The following is a 22,095-nucleotide window of genomic DNA, read 5'->3' on the forward strand; positions in this document are numbered from 1 at the left end:
CTAGAACAACGTCACTTTTGCATCAGGAGGAGTATGACTCCACAAGGTGCAGCTAGATACAAATCTTGTATTGCACTAGGAAGAAGTGATTTGCTATCACCCTTCACCCAAACAAGAGTCTATCAACACTTCTAATTTCAGCAGTTAACTTTCTTCACATTCTTGAAACTCACTAGTTATCAGGCAGGAATCTTACCTTTTATGGCTCCTTTTTACAATGAGGAAACGGTGGTCGTTTGTTAAAATTAAGCAATGTCTTTAAGTATGTATCCCAAATGTCCCTATTTAAAGCCACCGAAGGTTTTCTGTCTTCTATTGAACCACCTGTGGTCTGGATACCATGAAATTTCCAAAAATTAGTATTTAAGTCTACAGTCTACAAAAATGAGGCTCGAAGGTATTAAAAAGCTACATCTTCTTTGGCCTCCTTTCTATGCGCAGGGCGATTTTGGCCATAAATCTTAACAGTCGTAAGTGCTCGTCCGCTGTTAGGTGTTTTGACTGTAGTTGAACAGTGAAGAGTGCAGGCTCTGAGACCAGACTCAAAAGTCACTTTATTGAGTTAGGAACTATACCTGCTCGTCTGTCAAGGACTCATACAAACTTCCTTACCAAAGCCTACAATCAAAACATGAGGTTCGCTAGGTCTTAGCATGTCCGGCGAACAAACAGGCCCGCCTCTGAGCCCGGGTAGGAGGGCCGCTGGTGCAGGCCCCTCCAGCGGGAACGGGGTACAGTGGTGTTCACGTAAACCCCTTTGCCAGAGACCCGCACTATCGGCGGAGATAGACAGTGAGCTAATACTCTTTTTTAAATTTTCTGCAGGTTACTGTGTTCCTTACCTTATCCCAGAGTGAGAGATTTAGTCACATATCTTAGGGATAGGTGTTCCTTGCATGATGCCATAGGTAGAGTCATGAAAATGTATTTAGAAATCACTTTTTTAATGAATTACATTGTCATTAGTCTGTGAAATTCACAATTCAGTGACTACTAAGATTGACCCTTTAGTTAAGCCAGAACATCCTTGTATTGTGATTTACCAGCGAGACCCTCTCTCTCAAATCGGAGTTTTCGCAGTGGGTCACGGCTGCCTGTTTTCTTTCCTCTACCAAAAACATGCGTCCTTGTACCCAAAAGAAACTGTGCTTAGCATGTAAGTATTTAAAAATCTAAGGTACAAAGCAATGTTTTACCAAAAACTTTATGGTAAAATACATTTATTTCCTGATTTCTAAGACTGTCCATAGTCAGATATGGTTGCCATGTAACCAGGCCCCTTCTAGATTTTTAGATCGTCAAGTGTTATTTTGATCTGTATAACATCCATTAAAGCCAGTGGAAATTGTGATGCTGTAGTCCAAGGGCGGTTCTATGAAAACATGTCCCTTCTGGAACATCAATTAAGGTGACAAACAAAACCCTGAATTGGCTGTTAACTATTACTAGGCTTGGCCATGTAAAATGGATGAGAATAGATGGGTGTCATGGAGACCATGGGACACCACTCTCTCTGACACAGGAGTCCAGTGAAGCAGTGACCACAAACAACGTTCGCCAGTGATCCAGAGATTGAAACTGCTGAGTTCTGCCGTGGCTGTAAATAAATGACGTAAATATTATAAAAATGAACAGACATCAACCACAACTAGGAAAACAGTCCTCCTACGGCGATATCTTGTTTGTCGAGGATAAATCTAGTAAGAATATGAAAAAAATTAAAAACCATAAACTGGAATAATTTGAATGCTCAAATTGAGGTCATTTTTATTCTAATTAAGGTTTGTGGGGGGGGTGGGGGGGGACCTGTTTCTGCATCTGTTTTTTAGGAAAATAACAAGCCTGAGACAGGGACCATCTGTTACACTGACCATATAACAAGATGTTAGATTTGCTCGGACATAATGATGTGGTTTGCAGTATCAGATGTGAGGAAGGGCTGGTCTTTTAGACCTGCCGTGATTATGTGTGTGCACCACACCACTCAAGCTATTTAACTCTCATTGACACTATCGCTGCATACACTCTAGCAATCACACACACCACACACACACACACACACACACACACACACACACACACACACCTAGGGACAACTTATGGCAGTAATAGCATATTAGCAAACCTGTTCATAAAGAGGCCTCTTCTGGAGATCGCAGGGACTTCAAAAGTGAGCATCGCTGTGTGTTGGTTATATCTGTATTTGAAGAGCAACTCAGAGTTTGTGCAGTCACTGAATGTGCCTGTTCTCAGTAGCGACCAGGTGTTTATGAAGCACTCACATAATTGTGGACCGATGCATCGTAAAAAATCAGTCATAGACAAATACGCACCTTATTGTCTGGAAGGACACAGCCCTTCCAAGGGACCAGAGCTGCCTATTGTTTGAACACTTCACAGGTTTGTTTTTGGAGTCCGTACTACATAAAGTGATGTCTGTAAGACATCACCTAAAGTAAAAGGGGTTTGGTACAACACTGCTAAAGGGCCTTCAGTGAAAATGTCATGGTACCGTCGTGGGTGCCCGGGAGTGAATGTCAGGACGCTCTGTGCTCTGGCATCATCTCTAAACTCGGCCCATGTGAGATGGTGGCATCTGGGAAACGTGAATTTTCTGAAAGAGAAAGGATTGATAGAGAGTTCTTCTATTTTTCCTTCCCCCTTGGGGTACCGAAACTACAATAGACAGGCCTTTGGGGCACTGTTTCTGACTAAGTTTTTGAAATTATGGTTCATTAAAGGACTTTCGGTTCATTAAAGGAACTCCAAAAAGCACTTGCCATAAAAGCATGGACACAGCAAGTCTAAATATCCATCAAGACACAAAAAGGCGAAAAAGATAAGTCATCAAAATATAGGATAAAAGAGGTATTTTGTATATTATAAAAGGAGAAGACTGAAAAGCCTGGACCCTAAGAGAAGTTACATAATTAAACACAAATCTTAGTTTTTTAATCTCCTATCAAACAAAGGATAGTATAGTAGGTGGGATCATGGGTTGCAGAAATTTTTTTTTAATTTAAAAAATTTAATTGTACTTAAAATATCAATAAAATTTGCCATCTTAACCATTTTAACTATACCGTTCTATAATGTTAAGTACAACCACATTGTTACATAAACAAGTCCCCTCCACCCCCTCTTCCAGCCCCCAGCAACCACCATTCTACTTTCTTTCTCTGAGTTTGACTACTAGGTACCTCGTATAAGTGGAATCATACAGTATTTTTCTTTTTGCAACTGGCTTATTTCCCTTAGCAGCACGTCATTAAGGTTTAGCCACGTGGTAGCATGTGTCAGAATAGCTGTTAAATAATATCCCATTGAAGGCTTTTACCGCATTTTGTTTACCCATTTATTTGTTGATGGACACTCGCGTTGCTTTTGCCTTTTGGACATTGTGAATAGTGCTGTTGTGAACATGAGTGTGCAGATGTCTTAGAGTCCAGTCTTAGAGATTCTCTGCATAGAAGTCAGCTTGCATTCTCCCTGCCTACGGCCACAGCTTGAGTTCCGGGAGGCGGTCAGGCTAGCCTGGATGCTTTGTGGGCTTATCAGATGTGGTATCTACTTATCAGTATCTACCTGTCAGAGTAGAAGATGAATATGATTCCTGGACTGCATGTAGCCTGGCGCAGTCATTTCCCAGGTCAGCTGCCTCCAGATGGTCCTCCGGACAACTAGAGGACTAACCCTTTCAAATGTGCTTTTTGCTAGTGTCTTGGTAATCTAGTACTTGAATACTAACACACTAGCATGTTCCTGCAGACAGCGGTGGCCAGTAGGTCCAATAGGCTGTTCTCCTAATGTGAAACCTGGCAACACTGTTAACATGTACTGATCGCACATACAGACGTTGTTCAGATTGTTTAGCTACTAAGTTAAAAACCGGCAGCTAGCATGCAATTCATTTAAACTGTGACTCTCCTTCCCACTGTGATTTTAACGGGGGCTTTTTTTTTTCTAATTTCCTATCTTATGTGAATAAACTCCATTTCCAATTCTACATTCCCTCAAAAGCCGGGGGGGGGGGGGGGAGAGATGTTTTCTAACTCTTAAATTATTCACTTTGGTCCCAAATGAATTGGGTTTGGAGACATGAGATTATTTTAATGTATTATTTTAAAACTTCTTTAAATGATTATATGATTGTAGTTTAGTGTAATGGATGTTCTAAGAGAGAGGACAGGATGAAGTTATAGCTATGAATAAAATTGGTGTTCTAATTGGAGAAAATGGTAAGTTTACAAAACTACAGAAACATTTCTTTTTCTGAAGGGTTTCTCTAAAAATATTTTTAGAACTGTTTTTCTCAATGGTTTTAACCAAGGTCTTTGGAATGGGACTGGGTCTCTATGCACATTTTGGTGGTTGTGTGTATTATTTATCCAAAAGCAGAAGTTATTCTGTTCCTGCAAATGAAACAATGTTTAGGAATGGATGATGTGCCCACGGTTCACAAGTAGAGACAGGTGGCTATCAGTTATTCAGGTCTGATGTTCACGTTAATGTAGGGATATTACCTAACTCGGTAATCTCCTTTAGCCTTTACATTAGTCCACTGTCCAAGGGTGACGTTTGCATTTACTTTCATCTTTTAGAAGCATTATACAAAACTCATCTCTTTCCCAAAGTAACCCATATTTTTTCACATTATTCTACTCAAAATGAGGTAAGATTATTAAATGAATAAAAGCATGTAGCAAAAAAAAAGATGTCTGTGAGGTAATATTGCAAAATTAATATCAGTATCATGCCAAAAAGATTGTCCTTGATTCAGCTTCTTTGGATGTACATTTCTGTGCATTTAATCTAATTATACAGAAATGATGTGATGCAAAATGTGTTTTTGAGATGGCCTATTTTCTTGAAATTTCAAGCTATATTGAGTACACAGTACCCTTCATTTAGAGAACTCAATTTCATGCCGTACAGACAGCAATGGAATTTGAAAACACAAAATCTCACCACATAATGGGGACCAAAGGATAAACAATTGAGTGAATATAACAACAAAACATATGAGGGATCAAATATCTTTATAGCTGTAAAGAGATACTATGGAGAAAAGAGCTAAAAACTGTTGAGCTGATAGATGGAGAGAGGAAAAGGCACAAGGTTTTAATTTTTTAATTCTTTCACTATTGTTGACATACAGTATGAGTTTCAGGTACACAACAAAGTGACTCAGCACTCATACGTCTTACGATGTGATCACCACAGTAAGTGCGGTAACCATCTGTCACCCTCCGTAGATATTACGATACTAGTTACTGTGTTCCCTGTGCTGTGGTGACATCCCTGTGACTTATTTTATAACTGGGCGTTTGTACTTCTTACTTCTCGCCCCTTTCTTCCTGTTTCCTCACGCCTCTGGCAGCCACTACTTTGTTCGTGTATGATTTCACTTACATGTGCAATCTAAAAAAAACAAAACAAAATGAGACAGAAACAAACTCACAGATACAAAACCTGGGTTTGGATCCTGGTTGCATCCTGGACTTAAATGTTCTTATCATGACCTTGATGATGATCTTCACAAGGCATCGTGAGAGTTAGCAAGAAGAAAGGGAGATGTGGTGTGTGGTAGGCGTTCCATGAGGGGCAGCACTGAAGGCCACGGGAGTCCCTTGGCTAATTCCTCAAGACCGAGAGATGCTATTCACACTGAAGGGCAGAGCATGCATTCTTCAGGTGTGTGGTCACATTAGCGTTTACATCTGCTTTCAGGTAGCATCTGAGGCCTCTCTTTAATTAGCCTTTCATCGGTGTGTGGTGTTCAGTTACCACATCTGATAACAGAAACACAGACACAGAGGGGTTTAGTTCTCATGCTCTAAGCCAATCCCTCTCACCTTCCCAAAAAATCAGCATTCTCTCTGGTGGTTCTCTCGATTCCCCATCCGCACATGGAAATATTAACAATAATAACACAATATTATTTTCCTGAAAAGTCATTTTAAGAATTTGATTCTGCCCTAACTGGTTTGGCTCACTGGATAGAGCATCAGCCTGCAGAATGAAGGGCCCCGGGTTCGAGTCTGGTCAAAGGCACATGCCCAGGTTGCGGGCTCATCCCCAGTAGGGAGCATGCAGGAGGCAGCCAATCATTGATTCTCTCTCATCATTGATGTTTCTCTCTCTTGCTCCCTCTCCCTTTTTCTCTGAAATCAATAAAAATAATTTTTTTTAAAAAAAAAGAATTTGATTCTTGGTTTATTTTATTAAAATGGTCATTGGTTGAATTTTGAGAAGCCTTTTATTCTCTCCATTATTAGCATACCTACAGCACTCTATAGTTTACAAACCTCTGTAGGCTGGTTCCTTCATCCCTGCAAGGGTGGGATTGCTGTTAGTATCCCTGTGTTACACAGGACAAGCATGGGTTCAGGAGCCACACAATCACAGGCTCACAACACCAGCACGTGGACGAGCTCCTGGGTTCTCCAGGGCCTGTTATGGCAAAGCCAAGGGCGGCTGTTCCGCCTCCAGCACAAGGTGTCTGAAGGGATCAGAGGCACCTGAGTGCACTGTTAAATGCATGGTGCCAATGCACGATGCATTATTATCCATCACGTCCTGATTCACAATCTGCCTCCCCCCATTTAGGACCTAAATCTCTTCCTTTTTTGAGAACTTCACAGATGCCTCATCTGTTGTATTAGCCATTTAACCTTTCTGTAGATTTTCAGGATTATCTCTCTCTAATCATCATTATATACAAATTTGTGTCTTCAATTCTTTTTGTGGCCTTCACTTGATCTCTCTCCTTTTCCTTTTCTTCTCTCTCTCATTCGTTCATGCAATATTTATCAAACAAAGATTTTACTGATGGTGCTCGTCCGTCAGGCTCTCTTTGGCATTCAAAAAGGTTAGCCAGACCTGGAGCTTGCCTTTAAGAAGCTTGTAGTTCGCGGTCAGAATGGTGCAACTGAACGGAGCCTTTTTTTTTTTTTTTTTTCCTAAACACATAGACATTCTGCCCTTTTAAAAAAAAAAAAAAAAGCCTTAAATATATAGCCAAGCTCAAAAGAAAAAACAAAAAAGTGCAAGAACAGGGAATTCACAGCCAGAGTGGCTTAACTTGGAGCTAAAGCTACAGTTGGCCCACAAACTCCTGGATGTGATAAATGCCTCCGGGTGGGTATCAGAACACCAACGGGAACAGCAGACGAGAACTGGAGCTCCAGCAGGGCTGGGGCCTGAAATAGAGCCCCTGCCAGAGCCAAGGCTCTGGAAAGATTGTTCTGTCTACTAACAAGGAAGGAAACACTCAGCAAGCTGGCCAGCCAGCAGCCCAGGGACATGGCAAGGAAGCTGAAAGAAATAAGAAACACAAGCCTGCACCACGTCAAGTGTGGGGTCTAAATTTAAACTACACAAGTCTCGCAAAAAAGCATTCAAGCCGAGAAATTAGCATAAAAACTGGTCCAGAACAAGTGAAATGCCTCTACCCTGACAGTTACAAATGCTAAAACTTTCTACAGAGTCCCTCCCACAGACAGTACCCCTGGGATTCACCCAGAAGACAAATATATGCCAAAACAATACATGGTAGACCTGCATATTAGCATCCAAAAAAAAAAATGAACAAAAACAAATCGGAGAAACTATAAAATAAATACATTAAAAGTATTTAGAAGTATAATAAGTAGAGATATAATTTAGAGAAAGAAGATACAATAACAATAAAGTAAGTATATCATGCAACATGAATGTTTGAGGAAGAACTAAATATAGCATTTCTAAGAACCTAGGCGTGAAAAATATTACCATTATAATTAAAACACTATAGACATTAAATAGATTGGACACAGGAAAAGAAAAAATATTTGTCAGGAACTAGATCTGAGAAAATCACCTAGAATGCCAGTACAATGATAAGAAGATAACTAATATGAGAGGGAAGTTAATGTGGAAGACAAAATGAGAAGGTCCAACACACTGCTAATAGGAGTTCAACAAGAAAAAAAATTGCATGAATGGGAAGGGAATGATACTTAAAGAAACAATGGCTAAGAACATTTCAGAACTGAAGAAATACCTGCATTCTCCAAATCAAATGCAGATATTGAACCCCAAGCAGAAGAAATAAGAATCAGTCTGCACCTCAGTACTTCACAGTGAGACTGCAAACATCAAATTAACACAGGAAAATGTTTTAAGCTACCAAAGAGAAAAATGCAAGTCACCTACAAAAGAATGACGATTAGACTAAGAGGAAATTTCCCAGAGGCAGCACTACAGGCCCAGGTGTAGTGGAATACTGTCTTCACAGTACTGAGCGTCCTTAGCTGTCAAATTAGAAATCTGTAACTTTTAAACTATCATTGGACTTGTATGCATGCGTATAAGCATAACCAATGGACATAAGACACTGGGGGATAGGGGAGGCTGGGGGACTGTCTAGGGCGGGGGGATAAAATGGACACATATGTAATACCCTTTGTAATACTTTAAGCAATAAAAAAATTAAAAAAAAAAAAAAAAAAGAATGAAGGTGAGATAAAGAAATTTTTCAGACAACTTACTAGTAAGATTGAAAGATAAACATTCAAAGACTGAAAGAATTCCCCTCCCAAAATGGTCCTCAAATAGAAATTGAACCCAGAAGTAAGGGAAATGCCAGAAATGGTGGTGGCTAAAGAAACATATTGGTAACTCTAAACAGACATGGGGTGTGGATATGTAGGAGAGACAAAATTCAGGGCCGATTTGAAAACAAGCTGGAATTTAAATACTAAAGAGCAGTATCATGGAAGACGGGGAGCAGTAGACCAAAGATAAAGTATACTCCGTTCCTGTTGCTCATGGAAAGGCTACTGATTAGCTTTAGCTGTCTAAGTATGCAAGTTCACAACTTAATTATTTAAAGAGTAAAAATAAAACGTATACCTTCTAAGCCCAGTCCAGGAGCAAAGAGGGTGATTTTAAAAAACAACAAACTGCATCAGTCCAATAAAAGGAAGAAAAGCAGAAAGAAAGAAGCAAAGGAGGGGATAACATTAAAATGGTAGAAAAAAATCCAAATATATCAGTAATCAAGATAAATGAAAACAGATTAAAACTGAGCTATTCAAATCCAAAGACTTTAAGATTTTTTTAAAATCTAGCCTTTTGCTGTTTATAAGAGACATGTGTGAAATATGATTATGTGGGAAGTTTAGAAATAAGGAACTTTACAAAAAGAGCTTACCAGGCAAATTCTAAAGACGGAGCAAAAGAAAGAAAGAGATATGAAAGAAGGGAGGGAATAATGAAGGAATAATATGAGTGCCACTAAAAATTTTTAAAGCAAAAAATATTTGGACTAAAGATGGTATTAGTGTCCTGGCTGGTGGCTCAGTTGGTTAGAGCGCATGCCCCACACAGCAAAAGGTTGCAGATTCAATTCCCCATCAGGGCACATACCTAGTTTGTGGGTTCAGTCCCCTGTCAAGGTGTGAAAGGAAGGCAGCTGATCAAAGTTTCTCACATCAACGTTTCTCTCTCTCTCTCTCTCTCTCTCTCTCTCTCTCTCTCTCTCTCAAAAAAAAAAAAAATAGATATGTGTGTATTTGGAGGATTAAAAATAAAATAATTTTTTTTAAAAAATGTTATTAGTAACAGCAAGAGAAAAAGGCTTACAATAAAATGAGTAAAGATATTAGGGACAAATTACCAAACAAAAAGACCCACATCTTCAGAAAACATTTGAAAAATATTCAGCCTACTGGTGATAATGGAAATGCAAATAGAATCAGCAGTGTGCTACCCTTTCAACCCCCCTCAGATGGCAAAAAATTTTAAATTGGATAATGACAAGTATTGGTGGGGAAGTGGAATAAAGGGACATTCTCATCTCCTGCTGGTTAGAAGGAAAGCGACGTGCACAGATATGCAGCTCGTCGTCCTGGTTCTGTCCCAGAGGAGTGCTCAGGGATTTCCTTGAGCCTCACTGATAATAGCAGTAAAGAGGAAACAACCCAAGTGCCCACCTGTAGTGGAATGGATTAGCGAATTGTGATACAGTCACACAAGTGAAACTTGTAGCAGTGAAAATGAATGAGCTCGAGTTATCTGTGCTAAGATGGATACATCTCAGAATTATAACACTGAATAAGAAGTTGCAGACGGAGGTACATATCTAGTTTCAAATTTACTAAAACAAAGCAGTACTGTGTGCTGTGTTTATAGATACATATGTGTGCAGTAACATAGACACATCTGAGAGGAAGTGATAACCAGCCAAAGTGAATGTATCCCTTGAACGAGCAAGACGAATGGGATCAGGGAGGAAGACACAGCAGACCTGAGCTCTGTCATGTTCCATTTGTAATGATGTGAATCAAATATAGTAAACATATTAGCATTTATTTGTATTGTTAATTCTGGATTGTAGATGCATAGGCTCCTGCTGTTATTGTCTGTGGGTGTGTTTGCGTGAGTGCATGTATTTTAAATACTCCCTTCATTGAAAATAGCTTCCGGCTTATGAGAGAGGAAAGAGGTCATCATCATAATGCAGAGCAGAATGTTCTGGGTTGCATTGTGAGTTCTTCACAAACGGCTTTCAGAGTTGAGATGAGAGAGATTTCTGCCAGTTGAACCCAAGAGTGCTTCTTGGAAGAGGTGTCACAGTGTTGCTTTCCTACAGATGCCCTGCCTTCAGTTATTCATAAACATCTATCACCCACCATGACCTTTTTTGTTCATTTCTTCGGCCTTTGTCAAGTCCTTTCCCATTTTTCACTGTTTTTGTTTTTCACTAATTATATTCTGCTCAATATAAACTAGTAGTTACCCAGGGCCTCCCCCAAATTATGGGTAACTAGTAGTTACCCAGGGCCTCCCCCAAATTATGAGCCAATAATCTAAAAACCTGTAAGTGATGCCTTATTTTAATGGAAAGAGGAAATAATGCCTTCTGTCATAACATAATGTGGATTTTTGTGACAACATTGGATTTAGTGGCGGAAGAGGATTGGTTGGTTGTTCGAATAAATGGAAACATTTGGCAAACTCTCACATCGCTTTCTCCCTTTACCAGAAAAATTCTAGTCAAGGTTCTCACCTTTTCAAATTGTGTCTAATTTCCCTTTTTAAAGGTGCTTCTTCAAACAGTTAACAAACTTATTTCAAGACCTCTGTAAGTGTGTGTGTGGGGCGGGGGGTGTCCAATGGAAACTGGATTTGGTCATCACTATCCTGTGTTCATAGCATCCAGCACAGTCCTTCCAGACGTGAGTGCTTGGTCTCTGCAGACACGGAACGGAAGCCACATCACAGTGGCTTCTCTGCTCTCTGGATGCCCTCACCACAACAGCGCACACCACAGAATGAAAGCACGGCAAGCCATTCCCAGTCACTGGGCAAGGCACCCAGTTTGTTTTTTTAAATATATTTTGTTGATTTTTTACAAAGAGGAAGGGAGAGGGATAGAGAGTTAGAAACATCGATGAGAGAGAAACATCGATCAGCTGCCTTGTGCACACCCACTACTGGGGATGTGCCCGCCACCAAGGTACATGCGCTTGACCAGAATCGAACCTGGACTCTTCAGTCCACAGGCCGACACTTTATCCACTGAGCCAAACCGGTTAGGGCCCAGTTTGTCTTTAAAATGCACATCTGCTCCATGTTGACACCCAAAGGAAGACTCTGACTTAAACTGAGCTCGTTAGGGTGCCTGGAGCTGCCGGACTGGGTTTGACAAGGAACCTTGTTTCTCAGACCTTTTTTCCCTTTTCCTTGGCAGAGAGAAGATGCACCAGTCTGCCATGTATGAGCTGTGCCAGGGCATGCACCAGGTCAGCCTGCAGTTCGTCCGACTGCAGCTCACCTTTGAAGAATACACCCTCATGAAAGTGTTGCTGCTGTTAAGCACAGGTAAGCGATGCCCTCCCAGGCACCTTTCCACCTGGTCAGGTCATCTCCCCTTTGGGGAGTAGCCTACGGAGAGTATCAGGTAGTTGGTATAAAAAGGAACAATTTGAGGAGCTGGAAGGAGGGCTTTGGTCTTTGATGAGCTAGGTAACTGGCAGAGGCTAAGGCTTGGGACACATCAAAGAGCACGTGCCTTCAGTCCTTCCTTCATCCGACCTCAGATGTTCACTAGGTGTCTGTGATGTGTGTGGTGGGATTGGGCAGGTCAGGAACGATTGGGTAACTGAGGCAGGGTCTCTGCCCTTGGGGAGTTTTACTGTAAGGTAAGTTTAGACATCACTGCAATACATGTGGGAGGGATTGGCTACTATGATAGAGTGTCATGGTGGCTCATGGGCGGGAAGGGCATGGTCAGCTCTGGGGGCCAGGGAGAGGGACTCAGGGGGAGCGGATCTTGGGGAGCTTTGGGAGGGTTCCGGTTTAGCTATGAGGAAGGAGATGGCATTCCTGGCAAAGAACCGGGTGAGCTAGTGTGGAAATGTGGCAGAGCACTTCAGGCAATAGCACTTACTTCTGGGGAGTTGTGTTGTTAATTTTTAATTTTTATTGTACTTAAGTCTTTAATTTTCCAAGGTGCATCTGGTTATATTGGACTGGGGAGGAGCGGGGAGTGAGGCTGGGATGTGGACTGGACCCGGATACTCGGTGCCTGTGGGAGACACCTGGCCTCTGCTGGGCGGGCCCAGAGGACAGCCCTGAAGGCTGAGCAGCGGGGCGACGTGAGCAAAGCTGTATTTGTGGCTTTAGGAGGAGGTGTCTGGTGGTGGCCTGGATTTGAGAGGAAAGGAGGTGGGAGAGGCCAAGACAGGATCTATCCTGTCTGGAAGCACAGAGACCTGTGAGGCTGTTGAAATAATGGACTGGCTAATGGTGGTTGGTTGACGAAGGACAGGAGCAGGAAGAGCAAATGAACATGGTCTGGGTCAGAAGTGAGCACAGAGAAATGACCAGGATGGCAGTGATACCATTGAGAGAAGTGTGTTAACATTGATACTTGAGACAAGTTTTATGGAGTAAAAAATGAATTTTATCTTTGGATTGATTCATTTTTACACATATCTTAAGAGAGAGGCCAGAGGAGGAGAAAATTTGGGCCTGGCACTCAGAAGACTGGTTTGGGTATTGAGATATAAACTTGAAATTATCTTCACGGGAAATTGTAGTCTGGACTCAGCTGGTGAGCAGGGTTGCCGTGCCACAGGAAGAGGAGACCAGGTCCAGTTGGCCACGTGAAGGGGGATGGCACGGGCAGAAAGGACAGACACAGCTGTCAGAGGGGAGGTGTACAGCGTGGAAGCCAAGACTCGGTTTCCAACAGGGGCGAGAGGAACCACCTGCCTTGCACAGAGACGCCTGCCAGCATTGACCATTAGGCGTCGGGCAGGTGCCAGATGGCCAGCGACTTTCAGATGGATGGGAAGCTCCTTTACGCTTCTGGAACCAAGTAGGACTTGATGGCATAAGATGCCAGAAGAGATGGGTCAGGATTAGCCTTGGCAAAGACAGGGAGCACCTTTCCTTGGGCAAGGGCATGTTCAAACAGGGGAAGGAATTTGAGGAAACTCAGTCAGATGAGGGGCAGACCAAGAATGGTGGCAGGAGACCGTTGGGAGAGGTAATCCCTCCGCCACATGCCATGGCCACTGAGGTCACTCAGACATGTTCTGGATGCCAGCGGTGCCAGGGCAAGTGGCGTGGACCTCAGAGGAGCTGTAGTTGTTGAGTGACCGACCAGCTCTGGCATCTGAGTGTGCCCAGCCCTTCCATGGCCAGTGAATCGGGCTGGGGAGAAGGGCCATTTGCAGCAGAGTCATTTGGAAGAAAGGGGCATCAGTAGCCAAGGTGACAAGGACACAGTGGACAAGAAGAGACATGTTTCCAGCCAAGAGTGCTGGGCCTGTGGAAGAGTGAGCTTCAGACAAGGTCCAGCAGGAGCAGGGATGTAGTGGTGACCACACATCAGAATCCACTTCACGTATGTTTAGCACCTTGCAGTTTTACATGATCTAACTGAATGCTAGAACAGCCCTATGAGATTGATACCAATTCTGGAGTTGACAGAACAGGCACACAGTGTTACTTGTTCAGTATCCTCTGTGAGTTAGGACTCACCCAGGACTGTGGACTTCGTGCCCAGGGCTGCCCGCACTGTCCCAGGAGCAGGGAGCAAGGGCTGCAGAGGCAGCTCATGGCGCCTGACAGCCTTGGGGACAGTGGGCTGTGAGTGGGCTGAGTGGACTCCAGAGGGGGCATGGGCAGCCTGGCAGGGGCGTGCCGCACCTCACGGCTGTGTTTTGTTTGGCCAGGACAGGGTTTTTAGGTTGCTTTTGGCCTTTTGTCTTTTATTTTCATAGAATTTGATCGCCAGGGGCTGGGCATGTTCTCTCCTTTGCCACAGTCCCTGCCATCCCTCACTGTTTACATTCAGACCCTCATCTGCCTGCAGGGCAGGATCCAGGCTCTGGGTCCCTCCTCCCGGATTCATCCCTGGAATGTAACCTTGGAAATTGAGACTCAAGTCAGTGATCTCATGCCTCTTTCCAATCTCTGTCATTAACCATCACTGGTTAGAAACGTGTTTTAAATACACACACACACACACACACACACACACACACACACCCGAGATGATAGAAAATTTAAATGAAATCTTTTTTCTAAAAATTCACGTGATTCTAATTCTTTATAAATTTTGACTACTCAATTGGTATCTGACCCTAATTATATACAGGAGTGGACAAAAGTAAGTTGTGAGTACACAAAAGTTTGTCCTTGTATTATTTATTAGTTGGTATTTTCCATATGAACAACTGTAACCTGTTTGCCCACCCCTGCACATTTAATCAGCCAGCCTATAATCAATTCTGATATGATTTTGAAGCTGTCCAGGGTGATGTATTAGCTTCCAAGGAGCTCAGTACTTTGATTTCTGATTTTTCATAGATGCCGGAAAAGCAAAATCAAAAGGTAGAACAAGAATTTTATGAATCACAGGAGCTGTGGGCTTTAGTTTGCTCATTTTGCAAACCTGTGGAATGCCTGAGCGTCCTTCCTCTTACTTAGGGTGTGAGGTTGCACCCCTGATGTCCAGCGAATCAGGAGACTGTTTAGCAATGACAGCAAGAGTTGTGTGCTCCTTCTGCTCGCAGAGGAGAGCAGACGGACTTCTGCCCGTAGTCTCTGCTCTTCTGCAGCCTGTAGGTTCTGGACGATTTCCAGCAGCCATGCTGCTTAATAAGTAAATTTACAAAATCTGGGCAGACCTCCAAAACCTGAGGTTTTGCTCAAGTTCTCTTTATTTGTGGGTTTGTTTCAGCTTCTAAAAAATCTCCGTAAAATTGGTACAATATATTTCAGCCACTACAGTAATGTATAAGTAAAATTTGACACAGGTTATTCATATTTTGAGAACTTCTGATAACACAGCTATCAGAAATATGAAGGTCTTTGCTTAATATTCTATTATGTGTCAAATAGTATTGAAATATAGTTTTGAAATGTATTCACTTATTCTAATTTTAGGCAAATTTTTAATGTATAGGATGACACCCATAAATATTTCTAGATTGAAAAACAAAAGTTTTACTCCATAAAATGTCATAACTTCAAAAGTTAATATGTGGATGGGAAATATAGGCTGCTATTTGCAAACTTTCAGTTTCTTTTAGAAAGTTTTAGGTTAACATTAAAATTTTGGTTGAACCAGATCTATAGCTTTAATAATAACATCCTGGTTATTACCATCCTTTTTTAGTGTTTTTATAGCAAGTTTTTAATTTTAAAGAGAAAAAAAGTTATATAATGGATGGTATTTAATTCTTAATGTGAATGTCAAATATTTGAAACCACAACTAATATTGTGAAAGCCTCAGGAATTTGTGCAGTAGCTATTAGGGACTTATTTCCCCCCTCAAAAATAGACAAATCAAAAACCTCACCAATGCAACTCAAGGAGAAGATTATTAATATGTGAAGTTAAGTTTGCAAGATAATCCATATCTTTATACAAAAGCACAGGTTTAACTGCCAACAGTGGCATTGCTGGCTTCCAGGTTTGCACGTACTATTCAGAAACATGGCCATTCTAACGTGCTGATGACCCTGTCAGCTATCATGTGTACAGGTCATGATAAAGTAACAAGTGCGCTGTGTAATTAAGTGACGGTAAGAGCAGTTCCCAACTCAGAATGTTGTTACCAGCTAGTCACTACATAAAAGAAAACATAATCCTTCATTTTCTACCTTACCAAAGATAAAGATGAACATGGTATTTTCTCTTTGTAAGTTTTAGATTTTCCCTTGGCTGCAGACTGCCACTACATACACCCCACCCCCCCTCACCCTCAGGTTATCTGAGAGGTCACATGACAGTGCCTCATTGTCATGTGACCTGGCATTGTCATGTGATCTGGGGCAAAGAGAATGGAAAGTGCTTCTTTGTATGCACATTCTTCCATGGGTAGATGGCCAGTTTCCCCAAGTGTCTTTGATATTTGAACTTGAATATGAAAACATTGCTTTCTAATTCTAGCTCCAGCTTAGATTGTCTGTGGCTCTTCCAGTTGTTCTGGAAAATCAAAGTATGTTTTCCTTCCTCAGAGGTGTTGGCAAGTCAGGATTCATAAAACACTTTGAGGACAAGCCACAAGGCCATGAAGCATTGTGGTCAAGAGCCAGGCTTTGGAAACAGACCAAGCGAGGTTTATATGCCTTCGCTGCCGTTTATTGTCCTTGGACACGTGTGCAGACCTCCAGCCCGTAGTTTCCTCATCTGTAAAATAAGAGTAACATAATGGCTACGCCATAAGACTGATGTCAAGAGGAAGTGAGCTGATATATGCAAAATGTAATAATATGCTCCCGATAAATAGCAGTGATTATTCTTGTGTATATGTATGTGTACAAGAGTTACCAATAGATAACTGCCATATTTACTGATACATGCAATTAATTGAGATTCAGTGTCAATCTAAAAGTGGGAACCTCACAATCTCAAAATATCGTAGGCCATTTAACTGCTAAGATGTGAAAACTGTTTTTCATCCTGGGATTTTACATATCTGTTCTCCTTAAACACAGTTCCCAAGGATGGCCTCAAAAGCCAAGCTGCATTTGAAGAAATGAGGACAAATTACATCAAAGAGCTGAGGAAGATGGTAACGAAGTGTCCCAACAATTCTGGGCAGAGTTGGCAGAGGTTCTATCAACTGACCAAGCTTCTGGACTCCATGCATGATGTGAGTATTGTCCTTTGATGCCTCTTCAATGAAGGGTCAGCAACCACACGCTGTTCGCCAAATGAAGTAGGAGAGTTGAGAAAGTTCTTGGGACTTGGGAAGAGTAAAGGTCTGTTATCGAGTGGGAGGCAGCAGGAGGTGAGAGCTGACCAGGAAGGAAATTTTCCTCCAGATCACGTTTGTAACAAACCTCCTTTCAAGCCAAGGGTGTGGCTTTCCCTGGGAGCAGGACCAGAGGTACGTGCACCACCAGGGCAGAACCTGTGTCCCGGCCCGGGGTCGGGTCAGGTTTCACATTTCTGTGAGCGATTTAGGAAATGTTTGGCTAGTAGACCTGTTTGCTTTCACACTGCTCAGTGTCCATCTTCTACAACTGTTAATCTAATAACCCAATCTTTTAAAAACATTATTAGTGGTCCAGGGCCAGCATGGATCATCTCAACCTTTGCCAAATTTTGAATCCTATATTCACTGTTCTTCATAGGAGTCACCTTTCTTGTCTTAATGTAAATACAGAAAACAAATTCTGAGATTGTTTTTTCTAACTTAACCAGTTATAGATGCAGCTGAGGTGGTGGTTTTCAACCGTCCTAATGCCACGACCCTTTAATACAGTTCCTCATGTTGTGGTGACCCCCAACCATAAAATTATTTTCGTTGCTACTTCATAACTGTAATTTTGCTATTGTTATTAATTGTAACGTAAATATCTGATATGCTATATGTGTTTTCCGATGGTCAAGACCCACAGGTTGAAAACCGCTAGTAGAGGTTTCTACAAAAGACTGATTTGAATCACTTGCTTTATGTCATTTAAAATGTGCTTCTTGTTTCACTTTGTCTTCTCCCATTCTGGCTGGAAAAAAAAAAAGAAAGTTGTATACAGTCATGCTAATTTAGTTTTTCACATTTATGAGGTTTTCATACTTTTGGGAGGTAAACTGTACCACCCAAGATTTGCATAAGAAATTCATCTTCAACTATTTCTCTTAAGGAAAATGTTGCAAGCTTGATGACTAATATTAGTATTTCTTTTGAACTAATGGTTCATCCTTTAGAAATCTGTTTATGCCAGTGGAACCTTATCTCTGCAGGTTCTTTGATAAAAGAATGTCACTTTGCAGTATTTTACATGGAAAACCCATTGCCTATCAGGTTGACCTTTGCTTTCTCTGAACTTTTCATATGGTCTCAGTCAGATGACCAGCAAGTGAATTCAGGGATGGATAGTTCTGCTGATTACCAGAGTCCTAAAGTGTGTGCTTTACTGGGAAATGAAGAATAAGAGAGGATGGCAAACAGGCTTTTGGGAGTCACAGCAAAGGACATGAGGAAAGCAGAGCATGGATACAGACCATCTGAGAACAAGGGCACAGTTACTTCCTCCTGGTGGTTGTATCAAAATCCTTTTGAATGGAGCTTAGAATAGGGCTTTGTGGTTCTTTCTAGATGAATTCTCTAGTTTGTTCAAATGTACGGGCAGGCACAAGTGCAGTATCAAAATGAGTATACAAGTGTCATCACAACATATGACAATAGATGTGTTTTGAAGCAACTTGCATGTAATATAACAGAAGTTACAACTTTTTTCCAACAGCCTTTCAGAATCTTTATGCCTTCAGCAGAGCAGCACAGTGGAAACACTTAAGGGCCAGCCCAGGGCTCCATGTGTCAATCCATCCTCTGCCAGCTGCTTGTGTGAGCCAGCACAGTGCTGGCCACCAGATAGGAACTCAAGTTGCCAACTGGTTGTATTCTAACTGATGATCTTCTGCAAAATCCCCCAGGGCAAATCATTGTCCTTTATTTTTTAATCAAGGTATAATTGATACACAATAAGGTGAACATATTTAAAGTGTACCATATGAGAAGTCTGACCCATATCTTCACCAAGACAACAAACATGTCTATCACCCCAAAACTTTCCTTGTGCACCTTTTTAACCTTTCTTCCTACCTACTGGTCCCTATTTGCTTTCTGGCAATATAAATTCATTTATATATTCTGGAGTTTATATAGTGAACTCGTTCATATATTCTAGACTTTCATACACATGGAATCATGCAGTATGTAGTCTTTTCTGCCTGGCTTCCTTCACTTAACATGATTATTTTGAGATTCATCTATCCTATTGCATACGTTAGTATTTAGTTCTCACTCATTGTTGCGTAGCACCCATGGCACAGATATTCCACATTTTGGTAGTCCAGTCACCCAAGGGTGGGAGTGTGGGTTGTTCCCAGATTGGAAACTATTACAGAGAAAGCTGCACTGAACATGTGTGTGCAAGTCCTGAAATGGACGTCACTCTCTTTTTCTTGGGTGAATCGCTGGTAGTGGAATGCCTGGGTCATACAGGCAACGTGTTCCCATTTTTTATGAGACTGCCAAACTCCTTTCCAGAGTCGTTGTACAATGAATCGTACATTCCCTTGACAAGTGAGTTCGTATTGCTCCACATCCTTGCTAACACTCGGTAAGATTAGTCTTCCTAGTTGTAGCCATCGCAATAACTGTGTGGTGGTGTCTCACTGTGGTTTTAATTTGCATTTCCCTGGTGACAAATGATCTCGTCATGTGCTTACTTACCATTGTTATGTCGTCTTTGGTGTAGTGTCTGTTCAGCCCTTTGGCTCATTTGAAAAAAAGAATTGCTTGTTTTTAATTAGAATGTTGAGTTCCTATAGTCTAGGTAGAATTCCTTTATAAGATATGTGATTTGCAGTCTGTGCTTCTCTTTTCATTCTTTTAGCAATGTCATTGGAAGAGCAGTTTTCCATCTGAATGAAGCCCAATTGATTATTTTTTCTTTTATGAGCCATGTTTTGGTGGTGTATCTAAGGAATCCTTGTCTAAGCCAGTGTCACAAAGCTTTGATCCCAGATTTTCTCCTAGAGATTATTGTCCTCTATTGACTGATGTGTAGCTTGAAAAGCATTTTTTCTGAGTTTTGGTTGTTTCTGGTGGCAGGTAAAGCCAGTCCTTCCTACTCCATTTGTCTGGAAAGAGAACACTCTTTGGGGAATCATTTTAATTCTAAAACCTTTATTTTAAATTATAAAAAATGTTTGCTCTTAGAAGTAGCCTAACAGGAGCATCTTGAAAGTTCTATTTATATTCCTATTCCAGACAGAACATTGAAAAATGCATTGTAAGCCCAGAGGGGCCTTTCTAACATTCGCGCTTACACAGACCTGAGACTGCCTCCGGCTTCTCATTAGAGGGAATCAGTGAGTCAGCATTTGTGGATTCTCTTCCAGGGAACAAAGGGCTGCACGGGGACCCGCTCTGTGTGTAGAGTGAGTCCTGCTCACTTTCGGAAAAAGAGCGTTTGTTCCTAGGAGCGCCACAAGTAGGATCCCTGTGGACGTAAATCTAAGTGCTGCTTTAAAAAGCAGCACACAGGCCACCCTTCAGGACACACATCGGTAGATCCCGGATTGTCCTATACCGTGCACACACGCGTAGGCAGAGCTGTGCCAAGGGGAGTGAAAACAGCATTCTCTGAAAGAACAGGTTGGCAGTTGAGTATCTGAATTGGTCAGCAACTTGAATGAATCATAAGCCCTCTAAGCATCTATTCCCCCCCCCCCCCAAAAAAAAAAAAGTTTCAAAGAAGCAGCCGTGGTCGGGCTTCTGGGGGTGGATGTATTTTTGCATTGCAAGTGTTAATGCTGTTTGATGGTGGCCCTCCTCGTGGGTAGTAAGATGGTATCACATGTGGTTTGGTTTGCATTTCCCTAATGATTTGTGGTGTTCAGTATCTTTACATGTGTTTATTGGCCATCTGAATATGTCATCTTTGGAGAATTGTCTACTCAAGTGCTTGGCCCATATTTTTGTTTTTATGTATGTTCTGGATATTAACTCCTTATCTAATATATGATTTGCAAACATTTTCTCCCATTTCATGACTTATGTTTTAGTGTCAAAGTCTTCTCTTCTGAACTTGTCAGTAGTTTATTTCTTTTAATTTTGCCAGTTATGGATAAAAATTGCGTCTGATTCCAATTTATTTAAAGAGAGTGTAAAAGAGCATTTTTCTTATAACTTCTTTGACTTCATTATTAATGAACGTTTCGTACACTGCACATCTACAGAATATTGCCATTCATTATTCATAGCCAGTTTCTCAAATCTGTCAGAGAATAACTTTCTATGAGAATGGTGGGGGAAACTAGGACCTGGCCTTGTTTCGGGAGGTATAAAGGAATTGTGCATTCCATTCCCACCTGAATCTTTGGGATTTATGATGCCACAGGGTGAGCTTTGTGAGGGAAAAAATACCCTGTAGAAAGAAGCACTGAGGGTCCTGAAAGCTCGCGCATAGAAAATCACATCTAAATCTAAGCTGACACACAGGAATCTCTCTCTAATCTGAAATATATTTAGGGAAGATTTTGGAAAACTGTCTCATTGTCTAACACCTGTGTCAATAAATTCCTCCCTCTTTTGCTGCCTAAATCCCTCTTCTTACAATATAAAATAACCGCATAATGCCTGGGGTTTACCCAGTGCCTTTCTTCCTAAGTCCCATCATTAAATCCTTCTAATATCTCCATGTGGTAAGGATGAGTAAATATTACTATTTACACTTCATCACCTCATCTTAATTCCTTTCTCTATAAAAGAGGAATAATAATATTTACTCCTTTTTTTACCCTTTCATGGAGAAAAGAATTAAGGCGGGGAGTGATTAAGTGCATTTTTCCTGGTTCCTAAGGGAGGCGGGAGCAGAAGGCAGGAATGGAGAGGACGCAGCAACTGTGAGAGGCATCTGTGCATAGCCAGCCCTGCACCTGGGCTGCTGGTCGATGAGGCAAGGTGTCACTTTAGCATCCCGCATGTATCGGTAGAAGGGTCTCACTCTTGGCTTCCTGTTCCGCTGTCTCCATCTTGAGGTCCTTCATAAACTTTGAACAAGGGGCTCCAC

General features: G+C 41.5%; 1 protein-coding gene across 1 annotated transcript in view; it reads left to right on the forward strand.

The window, feature by feature from the left end:
• NR3C2 (nuclear receptor subfamily 3 group C member 2) overlaps positions 1 to 22,095 on the forward strand; it is a 284,982-nt gene that overhangs the window by 249,232 nt on the left and 13,655 nt on the right. Inside the window, exons 7-8 of the mRNA XM_081090950.1 lie at positions 11,738 to 11,868; positions 17,005 to 17,162. Of these exons, the coding sequence (XP_080947076.1) occupies positions 11,738 to 11,868; positions 17,005 to 17,162 (289 nt within the window). The remainder of the gene's footprint in view (positions 1 to 11,737; positions 11,869 to 17,004; positions 17,163 to 22,095) is intronic.

This window comes from Myotis nattereri (assembly GCF_964212035.1).
Source record: "Myotis nattereri genome assembly, chromosome: 5".
Classification (NCBI taxonomy): Eukaryota; Metazoa; Chordata; class Mammalia; order Chiroptera; family Vespertilionidae; genus Myotis; species Myotis nattereri.